The sequence below is a fragment of the Chiloscyllium plagiosum genome, chromosome 28 (assembly GCF_004010195.1).
Source record: "Chiloscyllium plagiosum isolate BGI_BamShark_2017 chromosome 28, ASM401019v2, whole genome shotgun sequence".
NCBI classification, from domain to species: Eukaryota; Metazoa; Chordata; class Chondrichthyes; order Orectolobiformes; family Hemiscylliidae; genus Chiloscyllium; species Chiloscyllium plagiosum.
The window spans coordinates 18,727,803-18,753,855 of NC_057737.1; the positions used below are offsets into that span (position 1 = coordinate 18,727,803).

A 26,053-nucleotide genomic window follows, 5' to 3' on the forward strand; every position below is an offset into this window, starting at 1 on the left:
AGGTGTTTAGAATTACTGGAAATAGCAGCAAATCTGAGAATTGGGAGCATTTTAGAATCCTGTAAAAGAAGAGGGTGAAAATACACTTTTTAAACTTTTTTTTTGCCTTCTAAACAGTTGTCTACCTCTATTACATCATCTAATCCTGCCTTTCTAGGATGAAATGGCCAAATTTCTCTAGTCTTTACTCGTTATTGACTTGCCATCACCACACTTGGGATGAAATATAAAGTTTGATCACTGCCTTCTTTTACTTGTTTTTCATTGATTTTACTATGGAGTTTAACATCCTGTGGACTTTGAACACTGCCCTCCATTGTTTGGATATCGTTGGTTTATTGGTTCATTTCAAAGTATTTCAAGTATCTCTTGATCACTGACTATTTTCAATGTTATCCATTCTGTTTTGTATGTTAACTGTTTTTCTTTCTCTGTGTAGCTCTTAACACCTGTTTGCATTAAATTTCATCTGTAATTGTTCTGTTATTTCCATACTTTTTCCAACAACTTCTATTATTGTTGTGCCTTATAGCATTGAGTAATCTCGTACCTTAATGTTGAGTTTTGAATTCAGGTTATATGTAATTTAGAAACTGCAGTGTACCCAGCACTGAATCCTGAGGCACTTCTCAGCTTTTCTCTTTGCCTTCCCACATTCTTTTCATTTACACATTCATTTTTTATCTTTCAGTCAGTTTCTTGGTCACTCTGAATCCTGACAGTTTATGCATTTTGGAAGTCAGGTTGTGCGATGTCAACACTTGCTGCAATTCACATGTGTTGTCAGTTCCTTTAAGAGAATTGTGGGAGGTTGGTCAGACAATGTCTTTTTTTCTATTTTGTTTATGGTTGAACAAGTGCCAATACATATTACTAAAATGCCACTGGTGATTTGTGAACATGGCTGGTAGATTCAAATGTCAGGGAATACAGTAGTCAGACCCAAGTCACTGCCAACTCATAATCTCTAAATTCATCTTTTTTTCATCACAGTTTGCTGTAAATGATTTGAAGGAAACTTGACTACAGCTCTTCCCTTTGAGTGAAGAACACCTGCCAATGATAGCAGTTCCACCAGTAATCTGACTGACATTATTTAGACATTGGATTTGGGACCTTACTGGCCTTCATGACTTATTTCTGTATTGATTAACAAGGGTAGCAAATTACTGCTATTTGAGAAGTTGTTACATTGAAAAGATAATTGTATATTTGGACATATGTTCATTTTTGGTTATTTGTAATTAAACTGATGTGGATAATCTTTAGGTATTTCTTTTAAAGTAGTAACTTGAATGTAGTTTTAGTAAAATAAATATTGAAATTATGTACTGAATAGTTTACTGTTGTACAAGTTTCTATTGTAATTATAACTTTGGTTTTATTTCAGACACAGATTACATTTGGTCATACCAGTTTAAGAAGAAAAGTGACTTATCTGTGATTGCACCTGGACCATTAAAAGATTCAATCTTTGATTATTTTTTAATTCATTACTAATTTGCACGCAAAATTAAACATTAAAAATGTTTAACTTAATTAAAAAAGACAAAGATAAGAAGGAAAAAAAAGAAAAGAAGGAAAAACGGGAGAAAATGTCTATAGCAGAATTGAAAAACCTTGAGGAAGTTGGTCTTCGTCGAGGACTCTTTAATTTGAATCGTTCTTCGAAGCGGGAATCAAAGTCTAAACTGGAAATTTCAGCTCCTATTCCAATAAAAGTCGCTAGTAGTTCAGATCTCAATCTTACTGATATTGATTCAGATACTGTTAGTAATAGAGGAAGCATGATTTTTGATTCTGAGCAGTTGAGTACTGCCAGTTCCAGTGATGACCTCAAAATTGATGAAAGTAGTTTGAAGGGATCTGTACTTCAGAGAGCAGCTTTGTTTGGTTCTCTTGCTAAACAGAATTCAGTCCAACTCGTAAAGAGGTTCTCTTTTTCACAAAAGAGTCGAGAAGAGATGTCAGAAGTGTCAACTCCATCAGAAAGTTCTGCAACTCCATCACCTCAAGTTGAAATGAGAAATGAAGGCTTACTACTGGAGTACTTAGAGGAAATGCCAAAAAATATGTCAGATACATTGTCAGTGGCAAGTCCTAATTCACTGATTCCAGAAATTGTGAGTAAAAGTTTTGCTGCTGATTTACGGCTTCCTCCGGTGGTACCGCCTATACCTACAGAACCAAGAGAACTTGTATTGCAAAGAAGAAATACAGGAGACTTTGGATTCTCTTTGCGGAGAACAACTATGCTGGACAGAGGACCTGATGGTCAAGTGTATCGTCGAATGGTTCATTTTGCAGAACCTGGAGCTGGTACCAAAGATTTGGCATTGGGTCTGATGCCAGGAGATAGATTGGTGGAAATTAACAATAAGAATGTTGAAAATAGATCACGTGATGAAATAGTTGAGATGATCCGTCAATCGGGAGACACTGTGAGACTAAAAGTGCAGCCAATCCTGGAGTTGAATGAGCTCAGTCGATCTTGGTTGAGAAACCATAAAGGAATTCGCAGAGATACTTTTGGTGTAAGTACTCCTTAAAAATTATTAAGTCTAATCTTGGTTTGATCACTTAGATACTTGTAGAACTACAAACCATGAAAAGAATTCTGGTTTTTCAGATATTATCAAATCAAGGGTCCTGCTAAATAATTCAAACGTCTTTACCTAACAAATATTTGACATCTCACAGTTAAGTAACCTGTTTGTTTACTACTGAATTGGAATGTTTTAAAATTTCTCGTGCAATAGGATTAAATATCAGTGTTTTTTTTGTATGGAACTTAGCAGTTAGTTGTGTTAAGAGTGGTTTGTAGAAATGCCAGTTACATAATTTAAAAATGATGTGTTATCCGGAGCTGCTGTAATTCAATGAGTTTGGCTCGCAAACATTTTTTGTTCTGATTTGTCAATAATTATATAGTTATCGATTCATTAATGCAAAGGTGTTTGCATTAAAGCTTATGCTAGAGTGCTCCACTATTTATTGAGATTTATCCTCCTCTTCAATCAATTGCATTTGGTATTAAAATTGATAATGTAAGATTGAGCAAAGCGTAGTAATAAAATTGCTGGAAAATCAGTTCAAAGTAACATTTCATATTTAACTAACTAATGCCATCTTGAAAATGTCATGGTGTTCCATGTTTAAAGATAATTTCTTTCAGATGTGATAAAACAATTGAAATTCGGGCCAGGCACCAGTGCAAAATAGGGACCAGTGATTTGCAGCTTCTTTTAAAGTATTCCTTTTTATTAGGCAGTAAAGTTGCTAGAGAAAATCTAACCTGATGTAAAAGGCTCTGAAGGATGCAATTAAACTTAATTTACTTATGAATTATGCATGTACCTTTTTTATGTTCATTTTAATTTTAGCCGTGGCTTTCCCCCACAGCTATTGTTGCAACTCAGCTGAAAGTAACGTTTATACTTATCTAGTTCAGATTGAATTTCAATACCAAAAGATCAAATTTCCTCTGTATTTGCATCCAGAGATAAATGTAGTTGTGGTACCTGTATAAGGCAAATACCTAGCTAAGAAATTCTGGTGCAAGTACATTGCACATGTACACCAACATTCTTTGACAGTCATAGAATCGTAGAGTCTCTACAGTATGGAAAGAGGCCACTTGGCCCATTGAGTCCGCACTGACCCTCTGAGTTACCTACCATATCTCTATAACCCCACATTTACCATGGCTAATCTAGCTAGTGTGCACATTCTGCACAGTAACAGGGCAATTTAACATAGTCAATCTACCTAACCTGTGGATCGTTTGGCTTTGGAAAGAAACCAGAGCAAAAACTCACAACGACACAGGGAGAATGTGTAGAGTCTGCACACAATCACCCAAGGCTGGAATAGAACCTGGGTCCCTGACGCTGTGAGCTGGCAGTGCTAACTACGGAGTCAACATGCTGCCCTTGTCATTTAAAGCAGTTCTAATATTTACTTATGTAGTTTGGTGTCAAATTTTGTTTTGTTTCTCACTTAAAGCATGTTGGAATGTTTTTATTACATCAAATAAAAGTTGTTCCTGTTGTTTGTTGATCCCTGCACTTGAATGGATTTCAGCTTCTTGCAAAAGCTGTATGTATAAATTTCCTGTAGTTATCCAGCTTCATAACAGGTGTAAAATCAAGACCAGAAAAACGATAGTTGTGGTGTTTCGTTACGTTTTTTTATTGGTCAAAATCCCCAGCTCTGATCGCTTCCTTATTTTATTGAAGACATTTAATGACCATAATGTTAACCATGATAAAAAGTGCAAAACCTTTGTAGGGAGGTATTGGCATAGCAGTAATATCACTATACTAGTGATCTGAGACGTCCATAATAATGCTGTGTAGAGATGGGTTCGAATCCCATTATAGCAGCTGGAGGAATTTGAATTCAATAAATACATCTGAAAAATGGTGATCGTGAAGCTGTTGTCAAATTGTTGTAAAATTTTATCTGGTTTGTGAAGGTTTGTAGCTCAGGTTGAGGTTTAGGGTGTAGGTTTGCTTGCTGAGCTGTAGGTTTGATATCCAGATGTTTCATTACCTGGCTAGGTAACATCATCAGTGACGACCTCCAAGTGAAGCGAAGCTGTTGTCTCCTGCTTTCTATTTATATCTTTCTCCTGGATGGGGTTCCTGGGGTTTGTGGTGATGTCATTTCCTGTTTGTTTGAGGGGTTGATACTACATAGGATAAACAAGAAGAAAGTTAGCCACCAGGATACACGAACACCAGCTAGCCATAAAAAGACACTACACTCTCTCCCTCGTAGCCCTACACATGGCTGGAAAAAAAAACACCATTTTGACTGGGACAACACATCTATCCTGGGACAGGCTAAGCAAAGACATGCCAGAGAATTCCTAGAGGCCTGGCACTCCAACTACAACGCCATAAACAAACACATTGATCTAGATGCCATCTATCAACCCCTCTGAAAACGAACAGGAAATGACATCACCACAAACCCCAGGAACCCCATCTCGGTGGGACCTGAACACAGGTCCTCTGACCACTTACAATTCAGTGAGGTTTATTTAATGACTGTTTCAACAAATCCTTGACAGTTTTGCAGTTGAACTTTCTTCAGCGCCCAGTCAGGAGTTTGATTCTTTTTAGATCTAAAAAATATACAAACTGAAATTCATACAGACACATAAAGTCAACTTCAACTAGATACATTACATGTTGATTTCTTCACAATACAGGTACTCTTGCAAACGTAGAAGGAGAGATAAAGAGCTTATTTAATTTGTGACACTGAGACCAAAACAACTGAAGGTTATTTCAGTTGGCTGGGCAGCTGGTTTACGAGGTAGTGATAATCAACATTTTGGGTGCAATTCTTGCACCAGCTGAGGTTACTGTAAGGGGTCTGTGATCTCAATTTTGTCCCTTGCCTAACATATGTGACCTTCAACTCCTCATTCTCTAATTAGAGAACAGCTCAATGGTCCTTTGCAATTATGGTGACTTTGTTTTAAAATTGTCTAGTTAAAAAGTACTTGGGTTCAGCATTGTGGGAATCATATGACAAACCCTCCTTTTGGGTGTGGGATGTGAAACTGTTAGCATTGCAATTGCATTGCAGATTTTTTTATTTCAAAACTATACTTTATTCATAAAAGTCATCTACAAGTAAATACAAAACTTCTAAATCAGTTGTGTACAATCTACAGAAAAATAACAAAAGTTGGAATTTTGACATTTCTCAGCGCTTCTCTGCATTTGCAATAAAGACATTTTCTACTTGTGCAGGAAACTATTTATTTTAGGCACCAAGCGGGTCTGACAGCTGAACTGACCCTAGTCGTACTTTGGCAGAAAGACTCCATGTGGGGTAGTCTTAGATTCCATTGCAGATAACTCTGAGATGGGCCAAAGAGAGTTGGTTAACTGGAAAGTCATGAATGCACCTTCCAGTATAGAGGTAACTTGTGTAGAGTTCTATAATGTAGGTTCTTTTTGGAAACAGCCAATCTTTCTGTGGCAGTTTATGACGCAATAGTGAGCATTCCAGTCCTATTAGGGAAATATGAGAGATTAATTATCCTGCTCACTTCTGGAAGGTTATTGCTAAGTCCAGTCACGTGATTATAGCAGTCACCTTTTGGGCTATATCACTCTTCTAAACTATCATTAAATATATATGTATTGAAGTTTTTAAATCTGTGACAGTATATAAAAACAATTTGTGGCTGTCTAAAATAAATGCTGCTTAAAAACAAATGCAGATGATGCGTAACATTTCAAACTGAGTGCTGAACAGGTCTTCCGAGTTAATGCAGGTTGCTTTCATTTCTGAAAATTGTTGCATTTAAAATGCTGTAAATGCAATTAAGCATGACTTTTTTTTTAGTGTAGGTGCCAGTAATAATGAGAAACTAATTGATGCAGAAACTGAGTTACTATCTGTTTATTAATTAAAATCATAAACCCAATAAATGAGAATTTTTTAAAAAATCAACTCATCCACCTTGGACAGCAACTTCTAAGTAGTAACTTAATGTTAATGTGACCTATTCTTCCTGTATAAACTATCATAGGCTATTGAAGGCTTATTATTAGTTACATTATTCAAAAGTTGCCCTCTTGAGGAGGAAGTTTTTAAAAATCATCATCCACACAATAAATTTGCATATAAAAGTTCCTAAAGTTGTTTATCTCCAAAACTACTGTAACAACCCACAGCATAATCACAAATGGCAGTTCCTGGAATTGACGCTAATGTATTTTTTGGCCACTTTGTCTCCCTGCAGCCTTTGACAAGGTTGACCACCCCATTTGCCTCCATGCCTTTTTCCTCTTACCCTCCAGTGCATTTCTGATGATAGCTGTTTGCATCTGCATAGTCAACTGGAAAATCACCCCAAGATGCACACTCGGTCCTTCCTTTCTCATGCATATAATAGCTCCTTGATGACACCTGTACATTTAGTACTGGGACCCTTATTGTTTGTCATATACATAAATGAGATAGATGAAATGTGAGAGGGGAACGCTCAGCACATTTGCAGATGACACAAGATTGATAGGATGGTTAGTAATGAAGAAAGTGATTGTAGGTTACAGAAAGATATAGATGGGTTGGTCAGATGGGCTGAACAATAGTAGATAGTACTTAACACTGATAAGTGCAAGGTGATGTACTTCGGAAGAAGTAATGAGGTGAGGGTGTTTAATGAATGGTGCTGGGTAGCTCAGGAACAAGGGGATCTTGGAGTCTTGAGGTAATTATTCACAGATCCCTGAAGTCGGCAGAGCCTGTAAGTAGGACGCTTGGTTTCATCAGTCATAGCATAAGAGCAAGGGTATAATGTTGGACAGATCATTTGTTAGGTACAGCTGGAGTACTGTTTACAGTTCTGGGAGGGGGGAATGGGGAGAAGAATATGATTTGAGGTGTATAGGGGTGAGTGGGGAGCAGCTGCTCTCCTAGGTTGAGAGATCAATCACGAGAGGGCATAGTTTCAGGGATAGGGGCAGGCAATTCAGAGGGGATTTGAGAAAAATATTTTCTAACGGTGGTGGGAATCTGGAATGCATTGCCTGGGAAGGTAGTAGAGGCTGGAAATCCAACAACCTTTCAAAAAAAAATTTGGACAAGTACTTGAAATATTGTAACATTCAAGGATGTGGGACAAGTGCGGAAAATTGGTCAGCACGCTAATAGTGGTGGTTATTGTCAGTGCAGACTCGATGGGCCTTTATTGCGTTGTACAACTCTGACTGTGTATGGGTCAACCTCTGTGTATTTTTCCTGAACTCAATTTTACACCATGCCTGAGATCCTGTCATGAGGGACTACCATGAACAATTGTAATGTAAAACACCTTTTTTTTTTATTTTTGTTTTTTTTTCAAGCCTGGACTGAAAGGAGAGAATTATTTTAAAACTAGGGGTTTACAAGTTCTGCAAGCTTTGGAAGTAGTGAATTTGATACCTATTGTGAACCCTGTTTATGTAGCTGTGGGTTCCAGCAAAGTACGCATGAATTGGATCCAAGGATTTGTTTACAAGTAAAGTTAATTGATAGCTGGTCCCCTGTCTACACTGATGTTGAAGGACCTTTTCCTGCCAATAACTGGCTATCATGTAGCTGAACAGCTTGGGCTGTGAACAAGCTCGAAGCTCATTGTACCAGATGAGAGACCAGTCGGTATGCAGGAGCCAAAAATACTCACTCAATTCCCTGCAGTTCTGTACACTTCAAATCTGAAGAAAACTAGCTTGTATTTCCTTTTGCAGATGCTGCAAGTTGTGATCTTTAATTTGGTTAAGTTAGAGACCTAATCATAAAAGAACCAGCCACCCTATACCTCTTGAAAACCAGTGGAAGCAATCAGAAAAAAAGATCAAGCAGAAACCCAACAGCCAGTCTCAGAACTGAATTAAATAAAGACTGTAGGACTTTTTTTTTTCCCCCTTTTTTTCCCTATGCCCAATTTTTGCTTCCCAGTAAAAATTTGCTTAGGGGACATGGCATCACTGGCTGGCCAGCATTTTTTGCCTGTTGCTAGAGAAGATGGTGAGCTGTCACCTTGAATCATTGCGGTCTATATGCTGTGGATAAACGGACAATGCTGTTAGAGAGGGGATTCTAGGATTTTGATCCAGCAACAGTGAAGGGACAGTGAATATTTCCAAGTCAGGATGCGGAATGGCTTGGAGGAGATTTTGGAGGTGGAGGTATTCCTACCCATAGCACAAGGCGGTTCAAGAAGACAGCTCGCCACCTTCTCAAAGCTAACTAAGGACAGGAGGTAAATTTTAGCTAGCCAGTAACACCCATGTTCTACACGTCAATGAATAAATAAATAACCTGCATTTAGTTTCCCTGATGAGCCTTACGTGCTGGTTTCCTGATATATGATACTTTATCTTGGAAAAATAAGGATAGAGTTTTGTCACTTGTGAGAAACATAGAATTAAATCTTGGCTCATTGAAGAGTTTGACAAAGCAAGTTCTTTTTTTTTTAACCACTTACTAGATGCTATGGAAAGAAGTAGCTTAAAGATTATCTGTCCTGGAAAATTTAAGTTTTGTTTTAAAAGATATGGCACATTTACAAACATCCTTTCATTTAAATTTTGTGACAGAAGAATGATTATTCTTTAGAAGGTTGTGCTCTGTTAACATTTACATACTTGTTTTCCAATCCACAGAATGTTTGACTATTATTTGAAATATTTTCAACCTCTAATGTTTTCAGTTAACTTGTTTAAAAAGCCGACAGCAGGAGGAACAATTATAAGGTTTCCTGACTAGAAGTGATATTTTTGGCTGGTTGTGTGGTAGGCATTTATTATGATGACAGATCTTCTGAATTGTGAATAGAGTAGGAATAAAAGATTAGGCCACTGAACCCTGGTACACTTTACATGAGGGAGCTGTTGAACTCTTGGTGGAATGATCTTTGCTTATTTGTGCAAAGCTAAATTTGTATGAACAAATTCTGCATACATAGCATCACGTTAAATCTTTTAAAGAAACTCAATGCAAAATCTCCTTAATTATCCACATTATTTGAGAATTTCAAAGGCAAATGGTTATTTTCTCCAAATAATTGTAATGATAAGGATATGGGATTGCCTTTGTTTCAGATATTGAAATCTGTGCTCTGTTAAGATAGATTTATCACTAAGATTCAGTTGTGCTTGTAAGATTTCTTTTTTTTAGCTATTCTGTGTTGTACGTGAGTTGTCTTTTTTATTTGTAACACCAGCGAATTCCAGACTTAAAAATGATGCAAACATTTCCTTTATAGCTAGTTCTTTTGGTATTCCAGTAAGGAGACCAAATTTCTTACTGTTTCTGGTCCACTGAAACAATTTCAGAATATCTCCAAGTACAGTACTAAACTGAAACTGAGTTTTTTGTTTAAAAAAAAATTCATTTTTGGAGTGCGTTGATTCACAATTCCTTTTAATTCACTAAGACTCTTTCCGATGATGGATGCCTCTTTTATTTGCCGGAGTGTTGCTATTTGATAAGTATGATCGGCTTTCTTTGTTGAATGCCCCTCTTTGGGTCTATTTTCCAGGGTTTATAAATCAAATGTACTCTTTGAAAGATGTCAAGATTGGTTGGTTGATTGGATGCGTGAAAAGTTATCGGTTGGTTAGCGTATCTCATCATATTTCATACAAGTGGAATACTAAACAAAGACTAAACTCTGTCAGTGTGATTGTTCCACAAATTAACTTTGCAAATATGTGGCTTTAGTAATAGGAAAATGAACTTACAAGCATTTTTACAATCAGTCTTGTAAATTTATTAAATTTGAGCAGCACGCTCCGTAATTCTTTATTTATTTAACTTTTTTTAGTCATCTGAAAGGAACTTAGAATGTCCATTAAACGTTTTGATAAAGGTCCCACACAAATATAAACGGCAGCCCATTCCTTTTAGAAAAAACAGATCACTATGTGTGGAAGAAGTTGTTTCAATTCTGATAAAATGTTGCATTGGAGGTTTCTGTGATCCAAAGGTCACATTTGCAGGTTATTGTTTTCAAACTAATTTAAAGTGATTACATATCTTAATGTATTGGAGTTATGATGCGTTTGGCGATGTGTATTGTCGCACAATGTGGGTTATAAAGTGCGGGCGTAGGAGCTTTGGTGTTGGAAGAATTTGAAGCATAGGTAATCATCTAGTGGGACAGGGATCGTATGAGGTTGAGATGAAAGTGTCGCAGAATCAGATGTTTTCTAACTTGGTACTGCCCCACTAGCTACCTGACGAAATAGCAGAGCTTCAAAAGCTTGTACTTCCAAATAAACCTGTTGGACTATCACCTGGTGTATGATCTTTAACTTTTGTTATTTTGGCACTGATCTCGCCCAGACAGAAATGCAGAGTCTAGCACGTGTTGGGGCAAATGAATGGCTTCCTGATATTCATTGCTTCCAGAGCTCAGCAGCTGTTTTGAGTTGTCAACAGTAAATGTTCAGCTATTTGGTTTGAATGCTTTTCGATTTGAAACCAACAATTAGGTTTGGGATAAAAACAAAATACTGGAGAAACTCAGCAGGTCTGGCAGCATCTGGGAAGACAAACCTTTTTGAATCTAACATGACTACTTCAGAACTGAGAGTCATTTTCAAATTTAAGATGGTCATTCTGTGGAACTTCCCTATATAGTTAAGTTAGGTGAGTATGCAAAAACTTGGCAGATGAAAATAATGAGAAAATATGAAGTTATGCACTTTGGCAGGAAGAACAGGGAAGCTGAAAATTACTTGAATAGAGAAAGACTGCAAAAAAACTACAAAACCGAGATATTGGCTGAATCACATGTATGAGTTGCAAAATGCTAGCATCCAAGTTCAGTGGGTAATAGGAAAAACAAATGTAATGTTGGCCTTTTATTTCAAAAGGAATGGGCTATCCAAGTAGGGAGGCTTTGCTAAAACTACGCAAGGCACTTGCCAGATAACAGCTGAGATACTGTGAATAGTTTTGGTTCCCTGTCTAAGAAAAGATATTGGAGGCAGTCCAGAGAAGGTTCACAAGGTTGATACTGGGTATGGATGGACCCTCTTAAAAAAGGAGTTTGAGTGGGGTGGGTGTCTATTGAAAGTCAAGATTCTCAAGAGACTTGTAAAGCAGATGTGGAAAGGTTGTTTCCACTTGAGTTTGGGACCAGAAGCGCAGTGTCAGAATATGGGATTGCGCATTTGTGGCAGAGATGATGAGGATCGTGAATGTGTGGAATTCTTTATTACAGAGGCCTGTGGCGGCTAGGTTATTGAGTATATTCGAATCTGCGACAGACAGATTTTTAATCCTGTAAGGAAATTTAAGGTTATGGTGATAAGGCAGGAAAATGGAGTTGAGGGTTATCAGATCAGTCATAATCTCATTGAATGGCAGACCAGACTCGCTGGGCTGAAAGGCCTACTTCTGATCCTATCTCTTATGGTGTTATGGTCACTTTTATGCTGAAAGCTGTAAGTATTCTGCTGTTTTCACAGCATCCAAGTGAGTTAAGTAACAACCTTGATGGGATAATTACAAAAGATAGTTTGAGGACTTAATCAGCTTCCCTATTTTCAATGAAAGGCACTCTGCTATGCTAATCTATGAAGATTAAACAGTGTTTCCCTTCAGGGAATATTGTCTACAGGTATTGATCCAAACAGAATCAACAGTTGGATCATAGTGGCCATTTTTACATTTTGCATTTCCTGCTGTTAATGCTTGCCATTGACATGCATTGGAAGGATTTTGAGGTTTATATTCATTGTGTTTGGCTGCATTACAAATTTTCCTGCTCCACGGATGCTGCCTGAACTGCTGTGCTTTTCCAGCACCACTCTAATTTAGAATCTGGTTTCCAACATCTGCAGCCCTTGTTTTTACCCTGCATTACAAATATGGTGATATATTGAATACTGCAGATGCTGGAGATTAGAGTCAAGATTAGAGTGGTGTTGGAAAAGCACAGCAGGTCAGGCAGCATCCAAGGAGCAGTAAAATCAATGCTTCGGGCAAAAGCCTGAATGAAACATTGAATGCTTTTCTGATGAAGGGCTTTTGCCCGAAACATCGATTTTCCTACTCCTCGGATGCTGCCTGACCTGCTGCATTACAAATAAGCCTTCCTTTGTCGTCAAGTCTTATTGGTACTCTCACTCCAGGTTAGGAATGCTACCCAAAGCAGTACGGGATCTCTTCATACAACTTTTTATCTCCTCTTAATCATATGAAGAGTCCTAACTGATGTACTCCGTTTGAACCAGGAAATGTAGTTGTGGTTAATTTGATTACCAATCATGAAAATAATGAAGATGGAAAGACAAAAGAGAAAGAAAGATTTAGAAGTTTATATGACATTCTTGATCACAAATCTCCTACAAATAAAAGCTGAAAGATTGTGACTCCAAACTTTGGAGTGGTTGTCAGGGTACTGCTTAAAAAAAAGTCACTCTACTTCAGGGAAGTTTTTTGGGTGAGTCTGTTCACTCTGAGGGTAGACCAGTTTTTCCTGAATTCCTTCTTATATTTCTTCGGAACTACCTAGTATTTATGGGCACTAATTTTGGATTCCCTCTTCAGTGGAAACATCATCTTCTTTTAAGTTTACATTTAACAAGCTTCCAAATTTGGTCTAACCAAGGATTGACAGAAGTTTGATCCGATTTCTTTGCGTTTTGAACTCTATTTCTCAAGGAAATGAAACACAATATTTTGCTTACATTTTTCATATCTGCACCCTAAGATCGCTTTGGGTTATTACAAATGCACTTCATTTTTAATAATGCTTGGAGGACTTAAATTTTGAAGGATTGTGGTAATTGGAAATTACTTCAAGTTTTGTGAACATACCAGGAGTGGATTATTTAAAAGATATTAGAGATTTCTTTGTAAGAAAGAGATTCCTGTTTTATCTAAAAGCAAAATACTGCAGATGCTAGAAATCTGAAATTAAAAACAAAGTGTTGGAGAAACTCAGCAGGTCTGACTGCATTTGTGGAGGGAGAATCAGAATTCTGCCTCAAATCTGATATGACGCTTCAGTTTTCAGAATCAATATTAAATTTTTCTGTTTCACAGGTGCTTCCAGGCTTGCTGAGTTTCTCCTGCACTTTCTATTTTTATTGTTTGTTTAATATTATTCAGTTGGATCAAAACCTGCTGGAAACGAGCTGAGTTGGGAATGTTTGCTGTGAGCAAGCTGTCCAACTGATTGCTCCCATTTCTGAAAAGAACACCCATTGTGTCAGTTCAGGGTGAAACCACCTTGTTCTTTGAAAGAGTGACTAGATGAACATCTCAAGATTGTATTTCCTGAATAAGCAAAAAGACTTCAGACAGTTGTGCAATATCAGTGACTTGATCATATGTGCCACAACTTCACAGCAATAGACTCCAGAGCATCATACATGCTTTCACCCTTTGCTTTCAAGAAAAGCCTATTGATCAAAGCTTTTTTTAAATCTTTTTCATTTGAATAGTGTGTGTGTCTGCATTTGGGGGTACTTACAGGATTAAATATTTATACATTACTGACTCTGTAGGTTAACTATTCATTGCATTCTTATTGAATAAGTTTTGTTTTCATAATAATTGTATATATTAAGAAACCTGATTGGATTGTTTTGTTTAAGAACAGATTTAGAGAAGATATCTAATTGGTCAGTTTGCTAACTTTATTTTGTTGAGACCTATGGAATAGTGTTGGGACTAGACTGACAGTGTTGAAAAAGGGTCCACACCCTATTTTGATGTGTGGAAAGAAAAAAGTCCTTGTGTGTACACAATTAACTGAAATAGAAGGTTCATGCCCATTGTCAGCATTTCACAACTCTTTATGAACTGGTCTGGAGGATATCTATGAAGATGTATCAACTAAGTCATAGAGATGTACAGCATGGAAACAGACCCTTCGGTCCAGCCTGTCCACGCCGACCAGATATCCCAACCCAATCTAGTCCCACCTGCCAGCACCGGGCCCATATCCCTTCAAACCCTTCCTATTCATATAACCATCCAGATGCCTTTTAAATGTTGCAATTGTACCAGCCTCCACCACATCCTCTGGCAGCTCATTCCATACACATTCCATACTCATTCCTCTGCGAGAAAATGTTGCCCCTTAGGTCTGTTTTATATCTTTCCCCTCTCACCCTAAACCTATGCCCTCTAGTTCTGGACTCCCTGACCCCAAGGAAAAGACTTTGCCTATTTATCCTATCCATGCCCCTCATAATTTTGTAAACCTCTAAGAGGTCACTCCTCGGCCTCCGACGCTCCAGGGAAAACAACCCCAGCCTGTTCAGCCTCTCCCTGTAGCTCAAATCCTCCAACCCTCACAACATCCATGTAAATCTTTTCTGAACCCTTTCAAGTTTCACAACATCTTTGCGATAGGAAGGAGACCAGAATTGCACGCAATATTCCAACAGNNTCTCAGCCCATTGGCCCATCTGGTCCAGATCCTGTTGTAATCTGAGGTAACCCTCTTCGCTGTCCACTACACCTCCAATTTTGGTGTCATCTGCAAACTTACTAACTGTACCTCTTATGCTCGCATCCAAATCATTTATGTAAATGACAAAAAGTAGAGGACCCAACACTGATCCTTGTGGCACTCCACTGCTCACAGGCCTCCAGTCTGAAAAACAACCCTCCACCACCACACTTTGTCAAAAAGGAACACTGCAGAATGTCGGAACCATCACCTAAGTCAGAAGGAAAATTTGAAAAGTGATGGATCTCTTTTCAGTGCTTATGCAGAAACCTAAAGAAGGGAAGGTTTTAAAGCATCTCCTGTTTTTTGAGAGCTGCAAGTCAAAGTTTTTTTTGTACATTTGATGTTTGACTCTACAAGGTATTTAACAAACCAGCCACTAAAATGTGGTTTTTAAAAACCTTATTAATTTCCTTCAAAATAACTTTCTTTGCATGGTTATGCCAAATAGAATGTTTTATAATCTGAATACATTAATACTTTATAGAATGTTCCAATCTCGTTAATTAATATTGCTAAGATTTGGAAATAGTGGCATAGATGTGAGTTTTACTGTACATAAGAGATTATACTGTGATTCCAGTTTTCAGTATTTTGTTAAAGTGAGGAGAAATGGGTTTGTGACTAAGTAAATTACTTTGCTTGTTTGTTTTATCTGGTTTTTAGTTTGTTTCACATATATGGCTGAAACTCATTTCTTTGATACTGTTATGTATCTAGTGAAAGAGCCACTTAGTGGTTAATATAGAAAATGATATGAATGAAGTGACACTAATGATCAGCAAGACAACAACAACTGCCAACAGATTGGAAGGAATCAGTCAGACACATCTGAACATGAAATTAAGCTTTCCCAGCATTTTTTGGAAACTAGATTTTTGAACATTTCTTTTTCCTAATGGCTGAGTATTTTTTGTTTATTTCTAGAAGTGAATAAGTCCTTGTGGGAAGAATAAAAGACATTGAACTAATAAGAGTTAGAGGATGATAGCAAGGAGGAGGAAGGCTATGGTGCAAAAGATAGTCTAGCTAATAATTTGAAATCAAAGAATAAGAGCAGGTTATCAGTTAGAAATGATGCTAAAGGCACAATGGATAAAGGGGAAGGTATAAAAAAATAGTTTCGGTTTTCTGGAATCTGTCTTGCAATTAGAAGAAATTTCAAACTGCATTAAGTGCAAACATTTTTGTTAAGTGTGACTTCATTTTTTTTAATCAGAAAAGTAAACTTTTCTCAAGGCTTGAAAGGAAAGTATTACAAATTGGTGACAAAGGAACAATGGTCTCTTGTCTAAAACAAAATACTGACTATTTGAAATGAAAGCAGAATGCTACACACTCACTAGGTTGGTTGTGATTTCTTGAGAGAGAAACATATTTTGTGTTTTAGGTTAATGAGCTCTCATGAGGACTGGCTATTTAATGTCTTATTATCTGTCCTTTTTGTGGTGGCAGTGAGTAGATATTCAGATTATATTTGTTGCTTCATCTACAGCAGCTGCTAGAATTTTAAATTCATCTAAATAAATCTATTCTTTACGGAAGGAAATCTGCTTGCTCTCCCAGTGTGGGCTAAATGTGACTCCAGACTTAAACTTAATTGCCTTTTGATGCAACTTACAAAACTCAAGGTTTGTGAAAAGATTTGTAGTTTGAGTGCCGGTTGTCATCGTTGTGGTTATGTTCGCTGATCTGGGAAGTTAATTTGCAGACTGTTTGTCCCCTGTCTAGGTGCTTTGGAGTCTCCTGTGAAGCACTGTTGTACTGTGTCTTTTGGAATTTATTTGGTTCCATTTGTTGCTTCCAGTTTCCGGTTCCAGTTGTTCATTGTAGTGTACCTATGTAGGGCCACGAAACAATATATAGGGAAAACAGGCAGACAACTAACAATCTTCATCCATGAACACCAACTAGCTACTAAACGCCACGACCAGCTTTCCCTAGTAGTCATATACACAGATGACAGGGACCACAAATTTGACTAGGACAACACTATGATCATAGTACACGCTAAACAGAGGATAGCCAGAGAATTCCTGGAAGCATGGCACTCATCTACAGACTCTATCAATAAGCAAATTGACCTGCACCCAATGTACCAGCCACTACAACGAACAATTGGATGCAGCAGAAACAAAACCAAATTAATTCCAGAAGAAATGATACAGCCGTGCTTCACAGGAGGCTCCAAAACACTGAGGATGACACCTAGACGGAGGATTAAACATCTACAAGTCAACTTCCCAGCTCGGCGAACATACCTACAATTACGACAACCTACAAAACTGTTCTGGCATCTGGGAAATCTGTAATAATTAACTCCTGTTCTGACTTGCCAATACCTGTCCACCATTTACAAGTTAGGAATATGATAGGATACTCTCCACTTGCCTGATGGGTGCAACTCCAACAATATTCCTGAAACATGATACCATCCAGGACAAAGCAGATTCTTGGCAGCCCATCCACCAGCTTCAACGTGCACACACTCTCCAGACCAATGCACCTTAGAAGCCATTTGTACAATCTACAAGATTGTTTGCAACACCTCACCAAGGCTCCTTCAATAACATCTTACAGATCCAAGACCCCTCCCAGTTGATTCAGTTTTACTTCCATCCTCAGATTAAGATGGTTGTATGAAGTGGTACTCCTAAGAAGGGGAGAATATGGTGAAAATAGATTATCGTAGAATAAGGAATTCGTAATAGTTGTAGATCACAAGCGTTTGCAAAAATCTAAGAGGTTATTTGAAGCTAAGTACTTTTAAGCTCAGGTGCATAATGCCTCCACACAGACCCTGTTAACTGATCGAGTCTGGGAATTTAAGTCAAAGTAAACCCAATTACATTGTTGAGGAAGGGATTTTTTGGCATGAGTACTGTACACGTGTGTCTTTGGAATCTGCAGAAGCGTTTTGTGATTAATTAAAGTCCATCTCATTAAAATCAAATAAAGTAAAATATGATCTATCAAGCCAGATTTCAAACTGGGATCTGACTTGTCCAATAATAATAATATCAACTGGGATATAATAAATTGAAATTTCCTTATGGAGAGTTTATTGACTTTCCACAGACTGCCCTACTCATCCCACCCCAGTATCCTAGCTACTTTTTATTTACATGTTTTGATGCAGTTTTGGATCAGACTAAACCCCTTCAAATGTATCCCAAGAGATAGCCTAGACCATAGCTTTATCTTATTTAAAGACCAGTGTAAGGTGCTGTGTTCCAAGTGTAATTCGATTGATCACACTACTTGATTGTAAGCAAAACATATTTTATTCTTAGCCGATAGTTAAAATACAAATAAAAGAAAGAAAAAAATGATAAAGTTTAACTCCATTGGAAAACTGAACAGAATAATACATTTTTAAACTATGAACAGCAACTCTTTCATACATAACATCCCATAAGTAGATCCTTAGCAAAGACAAATTCAGTAAAATAGAATGTCTCACATACGGTGTTTCTCCAGTCCAGGAATATCATCACAACACTATTAATAGGCACCACATTATTCGCATTAATCTTAAATGAAGGCATTGGCAATGTGATTAACCAGACATTAATAGACTCCCTCTTTCTTTAAAGAGTACTGAGTTGGATGATTGGTCATGATCCTATTGAATGACGAAGCAGACTCAAAGGATCGTATATGATATTGCTGTTCTTTTCTATGTTTCTATATTTAAATATAAACTTTTGATCTCTCCAAAACAAATAAAAATATTTTCTTTTAATCTATTTTTCATGCTTTATAGTACAACCAACAAGTAACAAGTCTTCTGTCATGATTTTAATTTATTTTTCTACATATAGAAATGCTTCACACTGGCAAGATCAATTCTCAAATATTTTTCTTCGCGATATCCTTAGTCGAATGTGTATTGTCCCAAAGAGAATGGTTATCCATGTAACATTCTATGGTTAATTCTTCCATTGATTGCTCTTTGTATAAAATTCCATTTTGAGTATTGTACATAGGTAACATAGAGTGGATTCTGAGGCCCTCAGCAAATAACTGAAGCTCCAACAGTATTCAAGAAGTTTGACACCATTTAGGACAAAGCAGCCAATTTAAATAGCACCAAATGCACAAACTTTCACTCCATCCACCACCAATGCTCAGTAGTAGCAATATTTACTATTTACATGATGCATTGCAGAAATTCACCAAGTATCCTTAGACACCTTCTTGACCCATGACCAGTGCCGTCTAGAAGGATAAAGGCAACAAATACTTGGGAACTCCACCACCTAAAAGTTCCCCTGCAAGATAGTCACCATGCTGACTTGGAAATATATCACTGTTTCCTCAGTGTTCCTGGGTTAAAATCATGGAACTCCCTTCCCCATGTCAATGTGTGTGCACCTAAACCAATTGCATGCAAGATGGCAGATAGCTGTCAAGAGCAACTAGGGATTGCCAATATATGCTGACCCAGCCAGTATTGTCCACATCCCATTTTTTTTTTTTAAAAAAGGTGCTGGTCTTTAGCCAATTTGATTAATCCATGCAATATCAAGAAATAGCTGACCCTGGATAAAACAAACAAGTGCAGTTTCTGTGGCAAAAATAAATGGAGTGATATTGAGGTTGAGTAGCAAGTGCACAAAATAGAATGACACACTAGGCACATATGATGTTGAGGTGGTGTTGGATAGGAAGGGTAGGAAAGGTGCTGCTATAACAGAAATTTAACAAGAAATGTGGCGTGCTCCTGATCCTGAGGATTACAGTCCTATGACAGAACATGACAGAAAGTATAACAGAAATTACAAGGCCTAATTTAACTATTTGAAAGGTGACCTGATTTTTAAAAAATAGCTAGAAGAATACAAGTTTGTTATTTGTCTTTTAATTAATAGTATTAGTTGGAGAGGAATGAAATGAGCCTTGACATACATTTTGAATTTTGAGATTTGTCTTTTTTTTGCTGGATATGGATTTTGTTTCTTTATTGATTTGGGACTTTAAATTATTTTATTAATATAAAAATCCATTAATAAAAGGTAACAAATTCAGTATTGTAGATTGATAGTGTGATGACACATGGAAACAGGCAGTATATGTGGCAGTATAACTTCAACACAGCTGATTTATTGGTTAGAAATGTATTTTGTAAGAAATGCATAAAATATGAAATTAGGCTCTACCATTTTATTCTATAAGAATGGACAACAAATTTCAGCCAACAGATTTGTTTCCTCCTGTTCTAATGTTTTTGGCTTGTGAACATGTTCGCTTTTCGTATAGTCTAAATGGTTGATGTATTGTCAAAATCAATAAATTGCAAAGTATTGCAGTTGAAGTTGTTAGGAGAATGATTATTGATATCTGGAAAAACACATTAATTTTGGTAAGCACTTATGTATCTCCGAATTGCAGAATTTTTACAACACATAAGGAAACCATTTGGCTCATGTCTATGCTGGCAGTGCCAGTTAACGTCACTTATGCCCTGACCCCATAACCTTGCACATTGTTTCTTTTCATATAATTGTCTAATTCCTTTCGAATACCTCAATTCAAGTTGCCTCCATCACACTCTGGCAGTGCATCCTAGACCCTAACCATTTGTTGAAAAAAAAGTTTTTTTTGATCATCACTGATTTGATTCTTTGGATCTGTGCCCTCCAAGTCCTGAAGTTTGCCAGAATGATCTGAAAAGATGTGCTTTTAACAGGTGTAAGGCAGAACCAAGAGGTTTGCCAAAGTTTTTGGGGGGAGGTGCAAAAACAAATAAGAGAAGCAAAGAGGAATTATGAGAAAAGACTAACAACTAACATAAAGGGGAATTCCAAAGTCAAGTATAGGCATATAAATAGTAAAAGAATGGTTAGAGGTGGTCTAGGGTGATAGAGACCCAAAAAAGGGATTACAACTGGAGGCAAAGGGCATTGCAGAAGTGTTAAATAAATACTTTTCATCTGTCTTTACTAAAGAGGGGTGACTGTCCAGGCCATGGTGACAGCGAAGGAAACTTTGTCACTATAAGAGTTCAAAGTTAATATGAAAGAAGTGTCCGATAAGCTGTTGGTATTTAAAAGTTGACAAGGCACTGGGACTTGACGAAATGCATCCAAGGATCTTGAAAGAAGTAAGGATAGAAATTGTGGGAGCACTAGCCATAATTTCAGTCTTCCCTGAACTTGGAGGTGCCAGAAGACTGGAGAAATGCAGACATTGCAGCCTTGTTTAAGAAAGGTTCTAAAGATAATCTCAGCAATTACAGATCAGCCAGTTTAAATTTAGTGAAGAAGCTTCCAGTAATGGTTGTTCTGGTCAAAATTGGTAGTCACATGGAGAAAAATGGATTGATGAGGAAGAGTCAGAATGGGATTTCTGAAGGGGACATTGCATTTAACTAATTTGTTGGAGATTTTTGAAGAAGTTACAGGCTTGATGAGGATAATACTGATGTGGCATATATGGATTTCCAAAAGGCGTTTGATACAGACTTGAGGAAAATTTAGGTCATAGTACCCAAGGGACAATAGCAACATGGATAGAAAATTGTATAGGAAATGAGTATTGGTCAGTGGATGTTTTTTGGACTGGAGGAATATTTGTAGTGGAGTTCCCCAGGGGTCATATTGGGTCACCTACTTTTCCTGATATGTGTTAATGATCTAGCTCTTGGTGTACAGGGGACAGTTTCAAACTTTAGAATTGTAAACTGTAAGGAGGACAGTGGAATTCCAGAAGGACAATGAAAAGTTGGTAGAGTGGACAGAGAGGTTTTATGCAGAGAAGTAAGGTGATGCACTTGAACATTGAAGGACAATATAAAATAGAGAATACAGTTTCAAAGGGGATGCAGAAGCAGAGGTACCTAGCTATATATATGAACAGATTATTTAAAGTGGAAGGATAAGTGGAGAGAGCAATTTAAAAAGCATGTAGCGTCCTTGGCTTTATTAATAGTGGCATAGGTCACAAGAATAAGAAGGTGATCTTGAACTTGTAAACAATATATATTGGACCTCACCTGCAATATTTTATGGAGTTATGGGTACCATACTGTTGTGGACCAGATCAGAACCCCTCCAAACATTTTTAGAAGGTTGCCTAGACCCGAACCTCTTTTCATCTTAAAGTTAGATGTGAAGTACCTGTTACAGATGCAATGCGACTGGTCAAACTACTTGACATTAAGCAAAACCCAGTTTATTTAAGCACTATAGTTAAAATATACACAAAAGAAAGGGGAATTTAGAATAACGTAACTTTTGGGGAAACTTAGTCAAATAATAGATGTAGTACTTTTTGACTAATTAACTGTTCCAATGTAGTAACATCTCATAAACACAATAAGGCAAATTCACACTCGGGTTCTTACATGCAGTTCTCCAATTGAGGTGGAAAAAAATTGAGAATATTCGGAGAAAGTAGCAGATAGGAATCATTCATTGAAGCTTCCAACTCTCTTGAGACCACCAAACAGCTTCTGACTGCTGGAAAAAAACAAAACCCAGAAATCCTGATCTGAGAGCTGGCCACACCCTTGTTTCCATTGTTCCAACCTTTTTAAGAAAAAGCCCTAAAGGCTTCACAAGTTGTTTACTCTAGTGGTTCTGGCAGGCTACTTGGTACCTCTGCCTTTACAACCTCTCTTCAAAATAAAAACAGGACAAAAGCATTGTCACAATACTATAGGAAAGATGTGACTGCACTGGACGGAATTACATGACTGATTCCAGGAATAAGAAACTTCAGTTATGAGCATTGATTTGATGAAGTTAAGACATGATTTGAAGGTTCTGGTGTTGGATTGGCATTGGCGAAGTAACAGACCTGTTGGACTCTAACTTGGTGGTGTGGGAAGTTAAGGCAGTTCTACTTGGGGAGAAGGCGGCTGAAAGGAAATTTGTTCAGGTTTTCAAAATCATGAGCAGCTAAGAAGCTGTTTCCACTCCTGAAAAGGAACAAGACAGTTTGCATAGATTTAAAATGTACAAAAGGAGCAAGGGCGATATGAGAAAAATGTCTTTCAGTGAGGAGTTCGGGTATAGAATGCACTGCTTGGAAGTGTAATGGAAGCAGATTCAATTGAGGCCATTCAAAAGGGCATTGAATAATGATTTGGATAGTTATTATGTGCAAGGGTATTGGAGAGAAAGCAAGAGATTGGCAGTAGGTAATAATATTAAAAAATGATGACCACTCTCCTTTTAAAGTAAAGCAAGAACATATAGGGAAAGCATTAATTGTCTCGACACCAAAGTATTGAAGTTGGTCCAAGATAAAGAACATTAGTTAACAGTTCTTTTTCTGATCAGCTAGTAATGCCGACTGTGTGGGTTCAATTCCCACACCAACTGAGGTTACCATGAAGGACACTCTTCCTTAATTCTTGCTCTTGTCTAAAGTATGGTGACCCTCGGGTTAAACACAACCAGTCGTCTCACTCTCTTGCACTCTCTCTAATGAGAAAGTAGTAGCGTCATGAGTATTGTTACAGCTACACTCATCCAGGCAAGTAGGCAGTATTCCATCAAATTGCCTTGTAGATGGTGGACAAGAACATTAAAATATAGAATCCCGACAGTGTGGGACATTGCCAAGTAGATGTCAGTGTTGTAGCTGTACAGGACTTACTTGGGTAGGAGCGTGCCAATTTTTGTTCATATGGCAGAGTTCTGTTAACTTTCTAAACTCCTCCATTGGGATTTGGATTTTGTCCTGCACAGGACCAGGAGAAACTGTGGGCAGTAAGACTGTCATCAGCCTTGGTCCATTGCAATTTATTTTGCTCTACAGTAGATTGTCTCTGGCTCTGAAAGGTCCTGCGTAAATGTACTTTCCTGTGTGTTCTTTGACAAACCCAAACTTCCCATCCGGTGTCTTGTTCCACTGTCACTACGACCTGGAGGCAAAATACATGTAGTGCCAGTCTGTGATACGTTCTATAGATGCCTCTGACCACTCTTGTTTAGCACTACTTCAATGCCTTCTATCCAAATGATGTTGAGGATGCTATGTAGAAAATGGTAGTGGAATATGTCCAACTTGATGTCTTGGCTGTTCTCTTCCATGTTTAGTTGTTGGGACAACAACGGATAAGTCGAAGCTTCATTGCCATATTGATGGTGTATGTCCACACTCTGTGGAGTCACTAGAAGACCAGTTCATTTTTTGAATTTTGTATGGATATTGGTCACACTTGCTGGAGATGTTGTGCCCTAGGTAGGGGATGTGATCAAAACTTCATTATTCTAATGCCTGATAAGGGGTGGGGCAGATCCTTACAATTGTTCAGTCATCATTGTTGTGAACTTCTTACAGATGATGTAATCTTGACCTCGGCACACTCATGATTGGTGGTCATGTTTTGGAGCGCACACAAGCTTTTGACCAGTGAGGCAATGTTGTCTGCAAAATCTGGGTCTGTCAATGTTTTGGTTTTAGAGCCATAGAGTCATAGTTTTTACACTGTGGAAAGATGCCCTTTGCTCATTAAAACCACACTGGTCACAAAAAATCCATCTATTTTTATCCCATTTTCCAGCACTTGGCCTGTAGCCTTGTATGCTGTGGCATTCCAATATTCATCTCAATGTTTCTTAAATGTCTTCGGGGTTCGTGTCTCCATCACCCTTTTTTTTTCCAGGCAGTGAGCTTCAGATAGGAGAAAAGGTGATGAGTATCTGAAACTATCAGTGAAATTATTTTTCCTCAAATTTCCTCGTTCCCCTTAAAATTCTACCTTCCAGTTATTGACCCCACTTCTTCTGAAGGAAAATGTTTCTCCCCATCTACCATGTCTACCACTTAGAACTTGGTACAGCTTCATTAGATTCTCATTTGACCACCTTTGTTCTAGGAAAACAACCCCCGCCAATCTCCTTTCATTTTCCCTTCGTAGCTGAATCACTGTAACCCAGGCAACATGCTGATGAATCTCTCCTGCATCCTCTCTGTAATCACATACTTCCAATAGTATGATGACCAGAACTGCACACACTGTTCTCTCTGTGGCCTAACTACAGTCTACCCTAACCTGTTTGCTCTGTTTGGTGCCTTGATTAATAACAGCCACTATCCAATATGCTACCTTACCCACCTTTTTATTAGGTGGGTAAAGTACTCCCTCCCACTAGGTAAGGAAGTATCCTACCAGTCAATGGATACTCCCTTACCTAGTTCTCCGAAGACACTTGCTTCTCAGGATTTTGTCATGGGATATCAAAGCTTTGACCCGATGTTGCATTCCTTGTGATTAAACTAATATGAAGAGGAAAAGGAGTAAGGAAATTATGCATTCTTCCTAAACTCCACAGTGTCCCACTTAACCAATTAACAAAATTAATTTTTAAATGGGTCACAGAATCACAGAATTGTTACTGTGCAGAAAGAGAGCATTTGGTTCTTCTATGTTTACACCAGCTCTCCAGGCTTCTTGACCTGTTGCCTTTGTACAGTAACCCTGTACATTATTTCTAAGAAACATCTAATACCCTCTTATATGCCTTGGTTGAAGCTGCCTCCACCACACTTCCAGGCATAGCAGTCCATGTTGGACTTACCATTACTATTATTTGTGGTTTTCAAATTTAAAGTTTATTGACTTCACAATCTTAGTTCTGATCTTTGGTAGCAGTTTTCAGTTTTTAACATCAATTAGCAGCAACACAGATGTGATCCATTCTAACAATAACCTTTTATCCCTTTTATACGTTGTCATTGTCAGTTAACAATTTTATGACAGTGTGGATCGTTCGTATGGAGTTCTGAAATGCATATGATTCTATCAAAAACCTATCCGGGTGTAGTTTTAGCTTAAGCTGTGCTTGAGAATTGGCCGGCAGGGATTGTAATTGTAACTGTGCTTCAAGAAGCATGCATCATAAACCACAATCTACAGACAACTCCCCAGAATTCATACTTTGGCAACGTTAAATAATTGCACATTCTATTCATATTTTTGTATTTTTAAACAAACTTCAATGTTCAACGTTTCATGGTTTCTATGCAATCTCTGTCTCTCTCTCCCACTCTGTCTGTCTCTCTCTTTCCCCTCTGTCTGCCTGTCTCTCTCTTTCTTTCTTTCTTTCT

The 26,053-nt window shown here is 37.7% G+C and overlaps 1 protein-coding gene across 15 annotated transcripts in view; it reads left to right on the forward strand.

The window, feature by feature from the left end:
- The window catches only part of myo18ab (myosin XVIIIAb), a 298,076-nt gene that overhangs the window by 8,755 nt on the left and 263,268 nt on the right, over positions 1-26,053 (forward strand). For all 15 annotated transcript variants that reach the window (XM_043718450.1, XM_043718434.1, XM_043718438.1 and 12 more), the window contains exon 2: positions 1,391-2,534. In XM_043718450.1, coding sequence (XP_043574385.1) covers positions 1,527-2,534 — 1,008 coding nt within the window. In that variant the 5' untranslated portion in view covers positions 1,391-1,526. The remainder of the gene's footprint in view (positions 1-1,390; positions 2,535-26,053) is intronic.